General features: G+C 56.4%; 1 protein-coding gene across 1 annotated transcript in view; it reads right to left on the bottom strand.

The window, feature by feature from the left end:
- Positions 1 to 17,004, bottom strand: part of BMP8B (bone morphogenetic protein 8b) — a 32,003-nt gene extending 14,999 nt beyond the window's left edge. The window contains exons 1-2 of the mRNA XM_070076801.2: positions 16,402 to 17,004; positions 364 to 553 (exon numbers count right to left, since the gene is read on the bottom strand). Of these exons, the coding sequence (XP_069932902.2) occupies positions 364 to 553; positions 16,402 to 16,735 (524 nt within the window). The 5' untranslated portion in view covers positions 16,736 to 17,004. The remainder of the gene's footprint in view (positions 1 to 363; positions 554 to 16,401) is intronic.
- Between the last annotated feature and the right edge of the window lie 3,074 nt (positions 17,005 to 20,078).

Below are 20,078 nucleotides of genomic sequence, written 5' to 3'. Positions count from 1 at the left end.
CGCCTGGCTTGGGCTGGGCCCTTCTGTGCCTTGTCTCATGGAACCAACCCTCCGTGGTGGTCTGTGTCTGTACACTGGGGAAACTGGGGCTCAGGGGCTTAGTCACCCACAGCCCCACAGCCAGGCTGCCGGGAGGGGGGCCTGAAGCCAGGACAGCGGCTGGGGCTCTTCCCACGGGGCTGAGCGGCCTGGGGCTGAGCATCTCCCTGTCTCAGGCTTCTTGTTCTCTCGGGAAGCCCCCCTCCTCCTCCAGGAAATGCGCCCCCCGCCCCCGCCCTGCCCAATTGGACTGGACACAGCTCCTAGGCCTCGACGTTGACACTGAGGCCGTGTGGCATGGCGGGGCCGGGCTGAGGGAGGCACCTGTTGGAGTGCTCCTGGACCACCTGGAACGTGCTGACGTGCAGGGTCCTGTTGACCAGCTGCGTGCTGGGCTCCTTGTAGATCCGGAACTCGGCAGCTGTCACCGCCTCCCCCGCTGGGATCTGAGTCAGGTCGAAGAGAAACTCCTTCCAGTGGGGCTCCTGGCGGCCCAGGGCGTGGTCGCGCTCCACTGAAAGATGAAGCGGGAGTGGGCGGTCACCGGGGCGGGGGTGCTGGGGCGGGGCCTGAGCAGCCTGGGTGGGGTGGCTTCCTTCCCAGCACCTGGCTGGCTCTGGGGGTGTAGACCGGGCTCCACGAGGTTGTGTAGTGAGGAGCTTGGCAGGTGACCAGCGGGCCCTAAGCCCCAAACAGCAGTCTTGTCTCCTGTCCCCCCTCAGCCTCCTGCACTCCCTGGGCCCCACAGATGAGACAGGGGACAGGCCCTCCTCTGGCCTCCCAGGCTAAAGGGGAGGTGGACACCAGACCCAAGGCCACAGCACCCAAGGACACCCGGTGGGCAGGGAAGTCACTGCCCGCATCTCAGGGGGACGGGGTCATTCCGGGTCACCCCGTGGGCCTCCGTGGGAGGTGGAGGAGGGGAGATCTCTGGCTGACGGCTGGGCCGGCTGTGAGGGATGGCTGAGGCTTTGCCGCAGTGTCCAGAGAGGGCGCTGCAGAGGACATGCCGGCAGAGCCAAGGCCAAGAGTGGAAGGACCTGGGGCTGGGAGGGAAGAGCACCGTGAGGACAAAGGCCCAAGTGCATTCTGGGGAGCGAGGTGAAGGAGGAGGTGTGGGAAAGGCAGGTGGGAACAGGGAGGGGGTGACAAGCTTCTGGAAAGAACCAATCGAGGGCCCGGCTGTCCGAGGGTCCCCGCTGGCAGCATGGCAGCATGTCAGCCGGCTTCAGGGTGCAGATGACTTTTGAATGGGCCTTGAAGGACGGGGTGGCGATGCAGCGGCTGGTGGAGGTCAGGGAGGGGGCTCTCGGCAGAGGGGCTCTGTGCACAGTGTGGGGGTGCTGCAGCGACCCACAGATTGAGGTGTGGGTACAGCAGGGGTCTGGGTCTGTGGGGAAAGGGTCAGACTCCCCTGGCAGGAGGGAGCCTGTGCCTCTGGCCAGTGGGGAGCCTGGGGGTCTGGGGCTGCAGGGGAGCAGGGGGCTCTGAGTGGCTCATAGGAAGACCCCGTGCAAGCAGAGGTCAAGGGCAAGCTGGAGGTGGACTGCAGTGGGGGCCTGGGTGGGGCCGGTCCAGCACTCTGGGCAGAGGCCGTGGTTGCGGGACACATCCCACGCTTCCCCAGCTGCCCGAAAGTCCGGGACAGGATATTTAGGGCAACCTCACTTGAGCAGCCTGTCACTTTCAAATGCTAAAATCTGTGTTTCCGGAAAGCAGGGGTGGGAGCCGCCCAGCCCTCCCCAAAACCCAGCACTGAGATTTTAATGATATGTTTGTGAGTCTCTTTAAAAATTCTCTCTCTGGCTACTGGGCTCAGGGACCACAAGGCAGGCTTTTTAAAAGCACCAGGCTGTGCGGCCCTGGGCGGATGTGGGGAGCACTTCCTGTCCTCGCGGCGGGGACCTGGTCCAGGGATGGACAGGCACACAGCTGTGCTGGGCGGGTCAGGGGACAGGCGGGCGTGTCTGGGCTGGGGCAGATGGCGGGCTTTCAACCAGTCCAGGGAAGAGGAGAATAGGAGGTGCATTGTCCGACAGCACCTGGGGCTTCCTGAAGTTTCACTTTCCGGTCAGAACAAAACTGAATTTTCTTTTCTGAAAGTCACTCTCGTTTATTTTATTTTGGAAGTCACTCTCTCCTCTATTCGACCTATTCTGGGCACTGGGAATGCAGGAGTGAATAAAACAGATCAGATCTCTGCACTGGTGGAAGGTACAGTCTAATGGGGAGAGAGAACAGAATCCACAAGTAAAACACAGGCTATCATTTGTCTTAGTGCTGTGAAGACGATGCAGAGCACTGTGGGTTGAGGAGTAACAGAGAAAGGGTGTGTTACATGTGCTGCTCGTAACGGCCAACTTTGTGAAAGAAACAGGTACGATTAGACACGGCCATGCTCACACGCTGCTGACGGGAGCGCTATGTGGAGGAACCTCTCAACACCTAGCCAAATAACAAGTGAATTTACCCCATCGTTTTTTGTTTGTTTGTTTTAAAGGTTTATTTTGTTTATTTGAACGTTGGCATTTACAAAGTGAGAGAAAGAGAGACAGAGAGATCAAGACCTTCCAACCACTGATTTACTCTCCAAATGGCCACAACAGCTAGGACTGGGCCAGGCTGAAGCCAGGAGCCAGGAGCCAGGAGCTTCCTCCTGGTCTCCCACGTGGGCACAGGGGCCCGGGCGCATTAGCGAGGAGCTGGATCAGAAGTGGAGCAGCTGGGACTGAGGGCTCGAACCAGCACCCGTATGGGATTCCGGCATTGCAGGTGGCAGCTTAACACGCTAGGCCACAACACCAGCCCTAATCTACCTTTTGATACAACTCCAAAGACACACTTAGCAAAAACGTGAAAAGATGTAGCAGAAGGCAATTCACTGGGCGCAGGAAAGAAACCAAGCTCTATTTGGATCCACAGAAGTGCTGCTCATAACCCTAAAGACGAAAATTCAAAGACAAAACTTCCCAAAACCACATTCCTAAACAATTAAAATCCCAAATGTTGAAACCCTGAGATCCCAAATCCCCAAAGCCACAATTCCCATGCTGAAAGGCCACATTAGAAGGGTAGAAAGCCACACTCTAGGGAAGGGATTTGCTGCATCATATGGGAATGATGAAGATGTCAGTTTAAATATGCGCCATTTGTCTGCATTGCCTTTCTTTCCAGATGATGAAATGCTGGGAGTCCTCAATGAATTAAAGCCAGTGAGGGGCTGGCCTTGTGACGTAGTGGGTGAAGCCACCAACTGCAGTGCCGGCATCCCATATGGGCACGGGTTTGAGTCCCAGGTGCTTCATATCCGATCCAGCTCTCTGCTATGGCCTGGGAAAGCAGTAGAAGATGGCCCAAGTCCTTGGGCCCCTGCACCCACATGGGAGACCAGGAAGAAGCACCTGGCTCCTGGCTTCTGATCGGCTCAGCTCCTTCCATTTCAGCCACCTGGGGAATGAACCAGCAGAGGATCTCTCTCTCTCTCTCTATCTCTCTGCCTCTGCCTCTCTGTAACTCTGCCTTTCAAATAAATAAATAAATCTTCAAAAAAAAATAAAATAAAAAAGGAAGCCAGTGAAGTTACTAACTGGTTAGCAAAGAATTATGTGCACGGTACGTGTTGCTGTTGGATCACCAGTAGTGTTGCCACTAAATTGGTGGTGTGTATATGAGTGTAGAATGGATTTCTGATAGTAGTATGGAAGATGGGAAAATTTAATAGGGAATGCTCATGTTGTATATTAATCACAGTAGAATTTCAAAAAGAGCAGTGCCTTATAGAAAATGAATGTGAACATATGTTCTGAGGAGAGCCACATCCTAAAAGAAAAAACAAAATTAAACAAAAATATCCCAGCAACTATGCATCTTGATGCAAGACGCTAAGATTCGGTTAATGATGGTGGAGACCGGTCTGCTCCTATAGCCTTTGCTGTGTAATTGCCTTTAATTTACTCCTGAAACACCCTTTTTCACAGGGTAAATTTTCTTTCGAGGTCATTTTTTAGCTCTTCTCCCCATTATTTTAAATTGCCAGCATTATGTTTTTCTAATTCTCTATCCTATGCATTTCATCTTGCCATCATTTCCGATACTGGAGGTATACAACGGGTAAGGACTTTCAGGAGTGTTCCAATTCATTTTGCGACTTGGTTGCAAGTGTGAGTCTGGAAGTGCATTATCGCAAGGCTGATGCTGTGCGCAAGCCACTGTGCATGTGGGAACACCGGAACCCCCTCAGCAAATTAAGGATGTCCTTTGGCACGTCTGTATTTGTGAAAGGCACAGTCTTTCAAGATCTCGGCTCTTTGGGCAACTGCGTATGTGGCAGTGATCTGCTGACCTGCGGATCATTAAAAAGACTTGAGGTCTGACAGTATCGCACGTGGTCAGTGACAAAGCTGGGCGCACACAGTTACCAAGAGCGGTGGCATGCATTTCACTTTTTAACCTGTTCATGAACACGGTGTATGCACCTGCTTATAACAATACACTATTATCTTCTGTTTATAACTATATACTTATAAAAATATGACTGTTGTTCATGCATGCAAAAACATGTTATTATTGTGTAAAATGGCTTGTTTTATTGGGTAAAGTGATGTGTTTTTGTATGTTTCTAAAAAAAAAATAACTCCCCTTTAGGGGCCTGAGTTGTTGTGTAGCAGCTAAAGCTGCTGCCTGTGACACTGGCATCCCAGATGGGCTCCAGTTTGTGTCCCAGCTGCTTTCTTCCTATCCAGCTCCCTGCTAATGGTCTGGGAAAAACAGCAGAGGATGCCCCAAGTGTTTGGCCCCTGCTACTCATGCAGGAGACCTGGATGAGGCTTCTGGAATCGGGAATCTGGTTTTGGCCTGGCTCAGCCCTGGTCATTGTGGCCATCTTGGGGGGGTGAACCTGTAGACGAACTATCTCTTTCTCTCCCTCTGTCTCTTCTTTTCTCTCTGTAACTCTTTTTTTTTTTTAATATTTATTATTTATTTGAAAGGCAGAGTTACAGAGAAGGAGAGGCAGAGGCAGAAAGAGAGAAGTCTTCCATCCACTGGTTCACTCTCTCTGGTTGCAACAGGCAGGACTGGGCCAAACTGAAGCCAAGAGCCAGGAGATTCATTTGAGTTTCCCACTTAGGTGCAGGGGTCCAAGCACTTGGGCCATCCTCTGCTGCTTCCTCAGGCACAGTAGCAGGGAGTTGGATCAGAAATGGAGCAGCTGAGACTTGAACCAGCACCCATATGGGATGCTGGTGATGCAGCTGGAGGCTTAACCCACTACGCCAGAGCACCAGCCCTAATCTGACTTTCAGATAAATAACCTTTTCTTTTTAAAAATTCCTTTTGCAAAATATAAATGTCTTCTAAAGAACTTTTTTCCTAGAATTATCTTTTTTTAAAGTACATTTTTTTTAAAGATTTATTTTATTTATTTGAAAGACGAGTTATAGAGAGGTAGAGATAGAGAGAGCAGTCTTCCATCCATTAGTTCACTCCCCAGATGGCCACAATGGCCAGAGCTCGCCGATCCGAAGTCAGGAGCCAGGAGCCTCCTCCAGGTCTCCCACGTGGGCGCACAAGCCCAAGGACTTGGGCCACCTTCCACTGCTATCTCAGGCCATAGCAGAGAGCTGGATCAGAAGAGGAGCAGCCGGGACTAGAACTAGTGCTCATATGGGATGCCGGCGCTTCAGGCCAGGGCGTTAACCCACTGTGCCACAGGGCCAGCACCCCCTAGAATGATCTTTTTAAGACTATTGATCTGTTTTGAAATTTTAGTCTTTAAGGATTTTATCTCTTGGAATTTCAACATCCCAGACGATGGGGTTCAGGATTATGTCTTTGGGATTATGGCCCAAACTCATGCCATCGGCCCCTCTCATGTTTATTTTCCACAAGATTATAAAAGCTTCCCTAAATGCTCAAACCCTGAGCCAGCTTCTGTCTGGGGAAGCAGCAAATGGGTTTACTCTCTGAACTGCCTTAATGTGGCTCCCTGGGAAATAAACATCATGAATCACCAATGTGTGCCGACAGAACCCCCAACCTCCTCCTCCAGCCTTGGATGAAACCACCTCCGGATCCCACACTTCCGGGAAAGACCCACTGTGGGCAGGAGGTGGCCTCCCTGGCCGCAGTGCAGTCCACATCTGGGGCCTTGCACCTGCTTCTCACAGGCCGGGTCCACAGATGCCAACACCAACAAAGCCATCAGCTATTTTTGTGTCCTGGGCAAAATTTAGACTCACCCAGCTGATCTAAATCTGTCTTGTTTCTGACCAAAAGGCAAGATTTCAAAAACCAGAGTGGATGTTGGGGCCTCAGCTCATCTCTGAGTCCTGCCCAGCCCCTGAGGGTGGGGGCAGGCTCCCCAGGGCCCAGAGGTGGACAGGCTGGGCCTATCTGGCTGCTCCTGCTGCTGACCAGGCCCAGGGCATCCCCCTCCCCAGCCCCGGCCCCCTCCACCCCGCCTCTGCAGGCCCACGGTGGAGCCACAGAATTGACGTCCACTGACCCTGCGCCCTGAAGGACTTCTGCCACCCAGAGACCACAGAGCTGCGGGGACAGGCTCGGGGCTGCCGTCGGGCTGCCGTCAGCTGGGTCCCATTACCGACCTTGCTCAAGGGCTGTTTCCATAAACGGCTCTGCACACGTAATTACCGGCCCAAGCCTCAGCTGGCTGCAGACTCCAGATTAAAAGGGAGCACCCGCACACACCGCCACATCAAGCCTGCCAGGGCCCAAAATAGACCCCAGGAGCTGCGGGCAAGAGGGGAGCAATGCCTCCAGCTGGGACCCGGGGAAGGAACTGTGGGGATTTTCCAGAAAGCTGTGGTCACCGAGGCACATCCCCTCTTGCCTGTAGGGAGGGGCTCCCACGAGGAGGTGGGCTGGCGCCCCTCCCCACCCTGTCCCTCACCCCTGGAGTGGCGGGAGATGGGCACTTTCTACTGTCAGAGCTGGAAAGGCTTTGGGCAATCCTGCAGAGAAGGGGAAACTGAGGCCCAGAGGGGCAGAGGCTTTCCAGGGGTCATGGGTCAGACTGGGGCCCTTGATGTGGACTTCCGGACTTGGAGCCACAGTGAAATCAGCGGTCTTGAGGTCCAGCTGGGTGGTGACGCTGCGGCCGGGGAGGCCACCTGTTGGCAGGGCTGTCTGTCGGCAGCTGCCCCGGGGATGCTGCTGAAGCCCCCTCCTCCAGGCAGGGCCTGAGAGACCCCGGGTCCCAGGGTAGGGCTCAGGGAGATGCTGCACCCCTCGTCGGCTTCCACAAAGACACAGAGGCCGGCCCCACTCTGCCTGCCCGGCCAGGCCCAGGTCCCTGCAGCTGCCCTCGTGCTCCCCTGCCTCCTTCTGCACTCCTCTCCCTTTACCTTGGCCATCTGCTTCGAGCACCTGCCACGTGGGGGCTGGGAAACGTGAATGGGGTGCGGGTGTCACAAAGGGTCAGATTCAGTCCTATTTTTAGGAGTAGGAGAAAGAGGGGCTGGACATACCCCTCAATCAGATAGGTAGAAAGTGACTAGAGGGGTCGGCACTGTAGCACAGCAGGTAAAGCCACCACCTGCAGTATTGACATCCCATTTGGGTGCCGGTTCAAGTCCTCCTGGCTGCTGCACTTCCAATCCAGTTCTTTGCTATAGCCTGGGAAAGCAGTAGAAGTTGGCCCAAGTCCTTGGGCCCCTGCACCTTCGTGGGAAGACCAGGAGGAAGCTCCTGGCTTCTGATGGGCACAGCTCCAGCCATTGCGGCCAACTGGGGAGTGAACCAGCATATGGAAGACTCTCTCTCTCTCTGCCTCTCCTTCTCTCTGTGTGTGTAACTCTGACTTTCAAATAAATAAAACTGAAAGAAAGAAAGAGAGAGAGAGGGAGGGAGGGAGGGAGGAAGGAAGGAAGGAAGGAAGGAAGGGTGACTATAGGGACTGGTGCTGGGTTGTAAAAGGTTAAGCCAAAGCCCACAGAGCTGGCATCCCATATGAGCACTGGTTCAAGTCCCAGATGCTCCACTTCTGATCCAGCATCCTGCTAAGGCACCTGGGAAGGCAGTGAAAGATGGCCCAAGTGCTTGGCCTCAGCCACTCATGTGGGAGACCTGGGTGGAGTTTCAGTTTCCTGGTTTCAGCTTGGCCCAGCCCAGGGTGTTTCAGTTATTCAAGCAGTAAACCAGCAGATAGAAGATCTCTCTCTCTCTCTCTCTCTCCCCCTTTCTGTCACTCTGCCTTCAAATAAGTAAAGAAATCTTTTTAAACACATGCACACACATTTTGGGGCTGGCATTGTGGCACAGGGGGTTAAGCCACTGCCTGCAATGCTGGCATCCTATATGGGTGCCAGTTTGAGCCCCCACTTCCAATCCAGCTCCCTGCTAATGTGCCTGGGAAAGCAGCAGAAGATGACCTGAGTGCTTGGCCTCATGTCACACACTTGGGAGACCAGAATGAAGCTCCTGGCTCCAGCCTGGCCCAGCCCTGGCCATTGAGGCCATTTGGGGAGTGAACTAGCAGATGGAAGACCTCTCTCTCTCTGTCTCTCCCTCTCTCTCTGTAGCTCTGCCTTTCAAATAAGTAAATAAATATTTTTAAAATTAAATTAAATTGAAAACATTATTTCATGTTGTCTCTTGGGATCAGGAATTCAGGCCTTGGCTGGGCAGGTCTGGGTGAGGGTCTCTCTTGAGGTCTCAGTGAAACTATTGCTGGGCTGCAGTCTCCAAAGACTTGGTGGGGCCGACAGGCCCACTTCTAAGCTCGCACATGTGGCTGCTAGTTCCTCACCACGTGGTCTCCCCAGACGGCTGCCCACCTCCTAACTTCCCCAGAAAGGGGAACCCACGGGAGATGGAGGCTGCCGTATCTCATACCTAATCTTGTTGGGGATGTACCACCACTCCTGTTACATGATACAGTCACACAGGCCACCACTGGCATGATGCTGGAAGGGAGGGGATTGTGACCTCAGACAGCCCTGAGAGAGGGCTGATTCACCGCACTTATAGACAAGAGAGCTCTAGACCAGGGGACTTAACTGAACTATGCAAGGCACTCAAGATGGGATTCGCATCTAGGAGAGGCTCAGTGCAAAGTCTACACTCTATTCTGCTCATCCACGGCCTTGTTCAGTCGGGAGCACATCAAGGGACCAGCAAATGGCTCAGTTGGATTAGAACGCTGGGCTGGAGGGACTTGAATTCTGTTCTGGCTGGAGGGAACACACAGAGGGATCCTGAAAAGGAAAAGTCATAACAGGGCTTTCACTGGGGGAGCTGGAGTTTCAAGAACATGCTAAGAGCTTTTCATAAAGGTACTTGATTTATTTAAGAAGCAGAGAGAGAGAGCTCATACACAAGGGCTGGGAATGCAATTTAGGTAGCAGGGATCTAACTACTTAAGCCATCACCAATGCCTCCCAAGGTCTGTATTAAAAAGGAAATTGGACTTAGGAGTTGAGCCAGGAATTGAAGCCAGGTATTCCGATAAGGAACACAGGCACCCCAACCAGCATCCTAACCACCTGGCGAGAAGCCAGCCCTGTGCGTGTTTCTTCAGCAATGGCCACAGGCTGCTCTGAAAACCCTGGATAATTCAGCTTTCTCTACACACAGGTCTTGCAGCCTTCAGCTTCCCTGGAACCCTGACTGTGTGCATGGTTCTGGATTGCTCAGGAACGGCTGCTGCTCAGGGCAGGAGCCAGCAGCTAAGGGGAATGACCAAGTTTTACTGCGGGTCTTGCCACTAACCAGTTGGCCTTGGGAAAAAAAAATTTAAAAACTTGGCACTTATGGAGCATTTATCAGGCGCTTTTCAGCACTTTACATGGGCTAACTTATTTAATACTCTTACCCATCCTGTGAGGTGGATCTCCCACTTGATAGACAAGGAAACTGAATCACAGAGTAGGATGGAACTTAGATAAAAATCATACACAGGGTTTCGCAGGCTGGGCTTCCGGGGCAGCAGACGCTGAGTTGGAAGTTAACCAGAGGCTAATCTTTGTAGGGAATGAAGGGCACAGGGTTGGACACAGTCAAGCAGCGAGGCCTTCACAACAAAGGCCTTGGTCCTCTCTGACGGTGTGGGGAGCTCTGGGGCTGACACTCCTGTAGACCAGGCATTGGGTGTGGGGTTCCCACCGCTGTGAGCTGGCAGCAGCCTGCCCTCCAGGAAGCTGGGACAGCGAGTGACTCAGTGCAGAAAGGAAGATGGGGGCAGCCCAGCACAGCATCCACTACCCACGGCAGGTTGTGGATCCGACCCAGGCAGCCTGACCCTGGAGGAGCCGGGACCCTGTCCACTGCACTGAGTCCCTAAGTAAGGGATGACAGGTGTGAGCCTAGAGAAACACAGTAGGCCTCGTCTCCTAACACCGGCTACCAGTTACTGAGCAAGGTCAAGCACTTGCTAAGTGTTTGCCTGCCTTAACCTGTTTCATCATTGCACTATGGTAGAGGTATTACTATTATCCCTATTTTAGAAAATTATGTTTTAAATTTTATTTATTTATTTGAAATGCAACTAGAGAGAGAGAAACAGACAAAGAGAACTTCCATTCTCTGGGTCACTCCCCAGATGCCTGCAAGAGCCAGGGCTGAGCCAGGCCAAAGCCAGGAGCCAGGAATTCCATCTAGGCTTTCCACATGGATGGTAGAGAACCAAGTTCTTGGGCCACCATCTGCTGCCCGAGAGGGTGTGCTTTAGCAGGAAGCTGTGCTAGAAGTGGAGGCAGGACTTGACCCCAGGAACCCCAATCAGGGACGCAGGCATCCCAGGCAGTAGCTTAACCCACTGTACCACAACGCCTGCCCCCTTCATCCCAGTTTAAAGGTGAGGGCATTAAAATGCAGACACGTTTAGTGTCCTATTCAATATCTCACAGCTCTCACAAAGGGGCAGAGGCAGAATTAAAACCTGATGTGGGGGCCAACTCTGTGGCGTAGCAGGTAAAGCTGCCACCAGCAGTGCCAGCATCCCATATGGGCATTGGTTCAAGTCTCCGCTGCTCCACTTCTGATCCAGCCCTCTGCTATGGCCTGGGAAAGCAGTGGAAGGTGGCCCAAGTATTTGGGTCCCTGCACTTGAGTGGGAGACCTAGAAGAAGCTCCAAGCTCCTGGCTTCAGATTGGCCCAGCTCCAGCTGTTGCTGCCATTTGGGGAATGAGCCAGCGAAGACCTTTCTCTCTCTCTGCCTTTGCCTCTCTGCAACTCTGCCTTTCAAATAAATGAATAAATTATATATATATATATATATATATCCTGATGTGTCCTACACTAGAGTAGTTAAGGACTTTGCTGCCCCTTCCAGAGCCAGCCCTCCTTGCTGCTGTGGTCTGATTTCCATTCCTGCTCCTGCGGATCTGCATACCCAGGACCTGTGGCCAGAAACCCATGCTTTTGGAGACAACTTCTTCCTCTGTTAACTGGGGACAATAGCAGCCATTTACAGAGGCAGGAGGACATTGAGGAGATGGGAAGGGTCAGTCATCAGGGACCCACAGGACACATCCTTCATGGTGGTCAGACAGGGCTTGGGAGAAAAGGGACCCATGTGCAATCCTTGGAAGACAAATACCTCCGGCATACGGTCACCCCAGGAGCTAAGAGCTCGGGCTGCACCAGGCTGGAGCCAAGAGCCAGCAACTCCATCCAAGTCTCCCATGTGGGTGGCAGGAACCCAAGTACTTGAGCCATCACCTGCGGCCTCCAGGGTGCACATTAGCAGGAAGCTGGATGGGAAGTGGAGTAACCAGGCATGATGTGGTATGCCAAGTTTCATTCTAACCACTATACCTCGCGCTCACTCTCAGTATGAATTTTCAACAAGGAAGGAGCATCAGTTCTGTAAATCCCCAAAGATAATTTTAAAAGAGGAGCCTCAGTTTACATCACATGCTCACATTCAATGCAGTTCAATTTGCCAGCGCTTAGTGCATCAAGCAACGGGGCACTCCCCAGACTGTGTGGAGAGGCGACAGCTATGAAGGAGAAGAGCAGAGGATGTTGGCATAGGGAGATACCTGCTGTGTGGCCTTAAAAAATATCCTAACTTCCCTGAACTCACTTTTTAAAAACAAAGATGTGGGGCCCAGGCTGTGGCACAGTAGGTTAATCCTCCATCTGTGGTAACATCATCCCATATGGGTGCTGGTTCTAGTCCCAGCTGCTCCTCTTCCAATCCAGCTCTCTGCTATGGCCTGGGAAAGCAGTAGAAGATGGAGATGGTCCAAGTCCTAGGCCTCTGCACCCACATGGGAGACCAGGAAGGGGCACCTGGCTCCTGGCTTCAGATTGGTGCAGCTCCGGCCGTTGAGGCCATTTGGGGAGTGAACCAACGGAAGGAAGATCTTTCTCTCTGTCTCTTGCTCTTACTGTCTAACTCTATCTCTCAAATAAATAAGTAAAATCTTTAAAATAACAACAACAACAAAAAGATGTGACTGTAACTGTGAGATGCAAGAGAAGGGACAAGGGGGCAGGCACTGTGGTGCAGTGGGTTAAAGCCCTGGCCTACAACACCAGCATCACATATGGGCACTGGTTCATGTCCTGGCTGCTCCACTTCCAATCCAGCTCTCTGCTGTGGCCTGGGAAAGCAGCAGAAGGTGGCCCATGTCCTTGGGCCTCTGCTCCCATGTGGGAGACCTGGAAAAAGCTCTTGGCTCCTGGATTCAGGACAGCTCAGCTCTGGCCATTGCAGTCATTTGGGGAGTGAACCAGTGAACAAAGGAGGGGTCTTTGCTCTGTCCACGGCTATACCCATGGCAGCCAGAACAGGGCCTGGTGCACAGCACTGTTTGCTGAAAGAATGAGTGGGAAAAGGAAAACTCTTCCTGTTAAGAACCAAAAAAACTGACCCTGGCCCCTGGAGACCAAGCGTTGTTGTCCTTCAGGGTCACGGGGCTGGCAAAGGCAGGGCGGGACTGGGCAGGTCCCTAATTCCCATGCAGCCCTGAGTCTCCTAAATCCAGCAGCCTCGGCGCCTCCCCACCCCGTCCTCGGCCCCAGAGGCCAGGAGAACCATGCGTGGGATTGAGAAAGGGGCAGGACGGAAGTGAAGGCGGTCCTGTCATGACCCTGGCCAGCCCTCCGCTGGCCGCACTGTCTGTGCCTCGGTTTCTCAGTCTGGAACACGGGCGCTGCCTCTGCTCCAGGGCGGACAGGGATTCAGCAAGAACTGGCAGACACGGTCCGGGAGGGGCTGGGCAGGCCTGAGAGGCTGGAGCCCTGCGGACGGGTGGCGGGCAGGTGTCTCCGACACAGAGCCCGGAGGCCCCTCGCTGGGCTGACTCCATCACGGCCGGGTGGACGGGAGAGCAGAAGCACCAGGCGGAGATGGGATGGGACAGGCGGGAATTCGTGGTGGAGTCTGGGTCTTGCCTCCCGCCCCAGGCACACGGAGACCCGGGCAGGCCTCACTGGTGCCACGTGGGGAGCCGGCCCATGGCTGTGTGCAGACAGTAGGTGCCAGGCCCACATGCTGAGCGCTCAGGCCGGGCAGGGCTGCGGGCTCTGATGGCAGCCTTGGCCGCCCCATCAGGCGCTGTCAGCCACCTGCTAAAGCACCTGCTCCTCACAGAGGCCTCAGGCGGCGGCGGCGGCAGCAGCGGGAGCCCTGTGAGACGCCCCAGGCTTGGTGCTCCGCCTGCCCCGCCATCAGCGAGCAGGGGCCAGGCAGGCAGGGGCCGGGCTTGTCAGGAGCCAGATGAGGCCGATAGCAGAGGTGGAGCTGGAGGCAGCAGGTGTGGGAGCCTGGGCGTGGGCGTGGATACCGCGGCGACTCTGCTATTAGACCCCACGGTGCTGCAGTGCCCCGACCTTCAGAGCCCGAGGCCTGGGCCTCCAAACACAGGAAGGCGCCCGTCTGTGTCTGAGCCCCACACACAGCCCTGCTGACCAGGGCGCACATTGCTCCGCCAGAGCCTGGCGCTGCCGCCGAGGGGCCGAGGGGCGCATCCAGTCGGGGAGGCGCTGCGGGCGGCGCCGGCCCGCCCACAGCCTGGCATCCGCTGAACACAGAGCTGCTTGTGATCCCACAGCATCGAGGCCCAGATGCTAACGAAACACACGCGAAGGCAGGGCCGGAAGCCGGGGCTGGGAGTCAGAGCCAGGGATGTCGCCCTGGATGTGGTACATGACTCTCGGAGCCCATGCCATGCCATGAGAGGCAAAATGGTTTCCCTGTGGCTACTTGGACCAAACAAGGAGTTAAAGGCTGTGAAAGCTCACAGGCTACATTTTCCCCTAAAAAGTGGTACAGGGCTGGACGCTGTGGCACAGCAGATTAAAGCCCTGGTCTGCAGTACTGGCATCCCATATAGGTGTCCGTTCTAGTCCCGTCTGTTCCTCTTCCCATCCAGCTCTCTGCTATGTATGGTCTGGGAAAGCAGTAGAAGGTGGCCCAAGTCCCTGGGCCCCTGCACCCATGTGGGAGACCTAGAAGAAGCTCCTGGCTCCTGGCTTTGGATCAGTGCAGCTCTGGCTGTTGCAGTCACTTGGGGAGTGAACCAAGGGATGGAAGACCTCTCTCTTTCTCTCTCTCTCTCTCTCTCTCTCTCTCTCCCCTTCTCTGTAACTCTACCTTTCAAATAAATTAATTTTTTAAGAAGTGTGGTAGGGACGCCCTGGGTTGGGCTTTAGACTCCGGTTCTGCTGGGTTTCACACATGGACAAGACCTGTGGGGATGTTCCCTGCACATTCCCACCAAGGCTGAGTGGTAGCTGGGAGGGACCTGGGTCAGCAGTGGCCAGGCCCACGTTCGCCCTCCAAAGGGATGGATTTAGAGGCTGACTTTCTGCTCCTCCCCTCTATCAACTAGCCATGTCACAGCCCGAGCATGGATCCTTGCGGGGCCGCAGTTCCCAAGGAGGGCCCTGAAGCTCAGGGAGGCTGAGCGCTGTCCCCAGGTTCACACACAGGGGCAGGCCCTGCCCGATTCACAGCTGCAGCTCCCACCAGGGCTGTACCTTGACCCAGGAGGTGCCGAGAGAAGCAGGCTGTGGTCTGGGCAGTGACTCACGCTGACGGGCAGCTCCATCCACAGCTCTTCCTGGTCTATAGCCCCTGTCGGAGCTCCAGTCCCGGCTCTATACGTGGTCTCCTCCATCCTCTAACCACACCCCGCTGGCCACATCCTAGGCCTGGCCCTGGGTCTCCTCAGCCTACCACTAGCTCTGGGCTGGAGCAGGGGAGGCTTCAGGGTGGGAAACAAATGTCTGGGGACCCCTGCTACTGGTCCATCCTCCGGGTTCCTCTGCCCAAACCTCTCAGTGCCCTTCTCCCTGACTGGCTGATGACAGAAATTCATTTCCTTAAATGCTGAATGTGGAGTTGGACAACCCGGGCCTGTCCTGGCCAGGGCCATGTCCAGCCTGCACCACCCCGCCTGTGCCACTGCCTCCCCGAGCCTCTCTGTCTTCACCTGGGTGGCGTGGGGGCCCGGGAGGACTCAGAGCAGGGGGGAGGGGAGCCTGGTGGCTGGGGCCAGGGTCCTCTCCCCCAGCCAGGCTGATCTGTGGTCCTTGGGACCCCAGGCCCCACTGGCTGTCTGTCCAGTGCAGACCCCTGCCTGTCCCTAGCCACGGGCAGGAGACAGCACAGGTGGGGGGCCTGACCCTACCACAGGAAGTACTCGTGACCCCAGAACAAAGAGCAAAGGGGGAAAATGACGCTGAGAACTTGAAGAGCAAACGCTCCATGGTGTGAGGAAAACTTCTGTGGAGAGGGAAGCTGGGTTTGCCTGGGAGCAGCAAGAGGGTCCAGGCTGCCCCTGGTGGTCACCCCCAGCCTGGACCCTCACACAGGCAGGGCCAGGGCCCAGGGGGAGGAGACACAGCCGCTGACCCACCCAGGAGAGTCCGCTGCTTCCCTCCCCACCCCCGGGCTCTGGGCTCTGCAGGGATAGAGCCTGCGGCCGCACGGGGCAGCCAGGCACACTGGTCATTGTGATGATGTGACCGCAGGTGTCACACTGACCTTTGCCTCTCTCCTCAGTCCTGCCCTTATCGCGGTGCCAGCATCCAGCCTGTTTACTCATCCGTCTCCCAGCACCACACGTCTCCCTGGGCAGCCCAGTGGGCCCCCACACGACCTGGTCCTTCCTCTCGGTGGGTCTCGCGCCCAGGCGAAGGCAACCCCGGGAGTCTCCACTCCCCTCTGCGCCCATCCAGCCTGCGCGGACCCCTCAGACCCTTGCTGCCCCGCCTGGGGGTCCTCCTCGCCTGTGGGTCCCCGCTCCGGCCAGGGGCTGGCACTGCCCAGGGACGCACACACTCCCAGCAGGTCGTGTTCGCGCCCCAGGGGGCGGGCTTGGGCGCCCCACGCTCAGGCCGCGTCCACACGGTCACCACGGGTCCTACCCTCCCCAGGACGCACTCACCCATGTTGACGAAGCTCATGACCAGGTCTGCGCGGCCCAGGCGCCGCTCAGGGGCCCCGGCGTCGTCGTCGTCGTCGTCGCCGGCCATGGCGCGGTACAGGTCCAGCATGAAGAGCGGCGCGGACGCGGGCAGGCGGGAGGCGGCGGGTGGCGCGCGGGGCCGGGGCCGCCCGGGCAGCCCGAGCACCGCCAGGATCTCGCGCTGCATGTCGCGGCGCTCGCGCGCTCCCAGGCGACGCTGGGGACAGCCGGGCGGGGGGCGCGGGCCGGGGCCGCCGCCCAGCGCGCACAGAGCCAGGCCCAGGAGCCAGAGCGGCCCGGGGCGCGCGGCCATGGCGGGCCGGGCTGGGCGCTCAGCGGACGCGCATCGGCTCCGCGGCTGGGACCGGAGCCCGGGACCGCCCGGACGGCGAGCGGTGGGCTGGGCTCGACGGCCGGCGGGACCGGGCAGTTGTCGTCCGCGGCGACGGCTAGGGCCCCAGGGCACTCCCGCGGCACCTGCTTGGGGCCCTGTGGACGCGGCCGCCGCCGCCGCCTCGGAACTGGAGCTATTCCCGAGACCCGCACCGTCGGCTAATCCGCCCCGGGCTGCTGCGGCGCGAGAGCTCCGGGCGATCCGGCGGCGCGGACCTGCACCGGCCTCAGCCAGACCCTGTCGCCCGCACCACCCCGGCCTCGCCCCCGCCCGGTCGGGCCAATGGGGGCCCGGGGGTGGGGTCAAGGCTCCGAACCCACGCCCGGGAAGGGTCCGGGTGGAGCCTGGTGTCGCCGGTGGTGGTGACTCTAAAGTGCGACCCCGATGTGGTTTCGGACAGGCGGAGCCAGGAGTCCGCACCCAGGCGTCACCATCGTCAGGGTCGTCCTGGGACCCTTCCTCCTGCTCCTAGCCCTGTCCACGCCGTCAGGCCCCTCGCGGGGGCTCGGCCGGGAGACCTCAGGGGCGCGGCGCTGGCCGGGAAGGCTGGGACCTGAGCTCCTGCAGGGCGACCTCGCCCAGGCCGGCGTCCAATCCCGGTCAGATCCGCGGTGTGACCCGGCGGCCCCGCCTCGGCGCGCAGGGAGTCGCCTTTGGTCGCAGAGGCCCCAGTCTGCCTAGAACTGCGGGCGGTGCCGTCTCAGAGGGTGGGGCGCATGCATTCCTCCGCCAGAGCAGCCTGGCCCGCGTGCGAGACACGCAGCTCCTCTCTGGCTCCCTTGGCTGCGCTGCTGCGTTCTCCTCCTGAGCCCACACCTGCTCAGGGGCCGCTCCCCGCGCGCCCACCCCCTGGCTCCCGCGTGCTCTCTGGCAGTGCCTGGAGCGGGCCGACCCCGCCGTCCCTTGCTGTGCGCCCTGCGGGCCCCAGGTTGATCCCGCTGCGCTGGAAACACGCACCCACCTCCTGCCGGGCCAAGGAGCTCTGAGGCCCTGCACGAGCACCCCGGAGCCACCTTTGCGCATCTAATGAATGTCACAGGCCCCAGCGGTCTGCAGGAGAGGGATCTTCACGGAAACGCCTCCATTGCCTCCGCCGCCTGCACACCTTGCTCGTGCCCAGCCTCTCTCCCCCAGCATGTGTTGTTCCGTGGCTGAGGCGCTGCGCTGGGATGAAGCCGGCCCTAGGTTGAGTCGGGAGGCTGGAAGGACCCGGCTGGGAGGACAGGACAGGTCAGCGGCAGGGAGCGTTTCAGGCAGGGGGAGCAGCCCCAGATCTGGGGTGGGGGGCAGTGCCCACAGGTGACAGCCAGCACCCTCCCTGTGCCAGGCACCCTCTGCGTGTGTGTCCCGTGTCCTTCTGTGAGACTCGCACGCTGTGATGCACCGGGGACCACCCAACCTCTTTTTAACAGGTGAAGCTCACCGAGGCTAAGGGACTTCCCCCAGGTGACACAAAAGTGGCCCTGGGTCAGGGCAGGTGGGCAAGGGCAGGTTTGCTGTGCAGTGGAGCCTGGCGAGCCAAGGCATCCACCCACCATAAAGGGGCCTTCCTGGGAGCTAGTGGAAGGCCAGAGACACCAGGTGGCTATGGTGGCTTCTGAATCAAAACTCCGGATTAGCATGTGGAGCCCACCTAAATCACATGTGAAGTAATCACATATTGTTTTAAATGACAAGTTTTTACATTTTTATTTATTTGAAAGGCATAGTGACAGAGAAGGGGAAAGGTATGGGGTAGAGAGAGGAGAAAGAAAAGAGAGAGATCTTCCATCTGCTGGTTCACTCCCCAGATGGCCACAATGGCCAGTGATGGGCCAGGTCCAAGCCAGGAGCCAAGAATTCCATCCAGGTCTCCCATGTGGGTAGCATAGGCACAAGCACTTGGGCCATCATCCTCCACTTTCCTGGGTGCAGTAACAGGAAGCTGGATCAGAAGCCAGGCCTTGAAAGAGCCCTCTGATATGGGATGCTGGTATCACAATAGGCAGCTTAACTTACTTTGCCACAATGCCAGTCCCCCAAAAGGCATCTTTTTTTTTTTTTTTAAAGATTTATTTATTTTTGTGAAAGTCAGAGTTACACAGAGAAAGGGAAAGACAAACAGACAGAGATCTTCCATCTACTGGTTCACTCCCTAGATGGCTGCAACAGACAAGGCTGGGCCAGGCCAAAGCCAGGAGCTTCTTCCTCATTTCCCACATGGATGGCAGGGTCCCAGACACTTCTGAGCCAACCTTCATTGCTTTTCCCAGGCCATTACAGGGAGCTGGACTGGAATTTAACAGCTGGGACACAAACTGGCACCCACATGGGATGCTAGTGTCTGTCATAGGCACTGGCTTAACCTGCTACTCCATGACCTGGCCCCTCCAAGTGGCATCTTAATTTTTGTGCCAAGCACCTGTCTCAAATATTAAACTCTTAACATAAATCATCATTCGTTAGTATCTCAAGCCATGCCTCCACTTTAGTGGACAGAAGCCTCCTCCAACTGTACTTCCCTCTGGGGAGAGCCCTGGAGCCATTAGCATTTTGTAAGCTCTGAGAAGTCCTGCAGAAGTCCTTTGCTCATTCATGGATTCTGAATGCATTTGTTTTTGTTTTGTTTTTAAAGATTTATTTAAGGGGAGGGGGGGAGAGAGAGAGAGAGAGAGAGAGAGAGAGAGAGAGAGAGAGAGAGAGAAGTTCCAGGCTCCTGGCTTTGGCCTGGCCCAACCCTAACAGTCTCTGCGATTTGGAGGGTGAACCAGAGGGTGGAAGAGCGCTCTCTCTCTCTCTCTTTCTCTCTCTCTCTGAGTTTCAAATAAATAAAGTAAATCTTTCTTAAGAATTTAAAGCGGGGCTGGTGCTGTGGCGTAGCGGGTAAAGCCGCAGCCTGCAGTGCCAGCATCCCATATGGGTGCCAGTTTGAGTCTCAGCTGCTCCACTTCCAATCCAGGATCTCTGCTATGGCCTGGGAAAGCAGTAGAAGATGGCCCAAGTCCTTGGGCTCCTGTACCCACATGGGAGACCTGGAAGAAACTCCTGGCTCCTGACTTCAGATCAGCTCAGTTTTGGCCATTGCAGCCATTTGGGGAGTGAACCAGCGGATGGAAGACTCTCTCTCTTTGCCTCTCCTCTCTCTGTGTAACTCTGACTTTCAAATGGCTGGCGCCGCATCTCACTAGGCTAATCCTCCGCCTGCAGCACCGACACTCCGGGTTCTAGTCCCGGTTGGGGCACTGGATTCTGTCCCGGTTGCTCCTCTTCCAGTCCAGCTCTC

The sequence above is a fragment of the Oryctolagus cuniculus genome, chromosome 7, assembly GCF_051225735.1.
Source record: "Oryctolagus cuniculus isolate XC-2025 breed Fujian yellow rabbit chromosome 7, ASM5122573v1, whole genome shotgun sequence".
NCBI classification, from domain to species: domain Eukaryota; kingdom Metazoa; phylum Chordata; class Mammalia; order Lagomorpha; family Leporidae; genus Oryctolagus; species Oryctolagus cuniculus.
The sequence above is the reverse complement of the archived record's forward strand: the minus strand, read 5'-3'. Positions and strand labels throughout refer to the sequence as shown.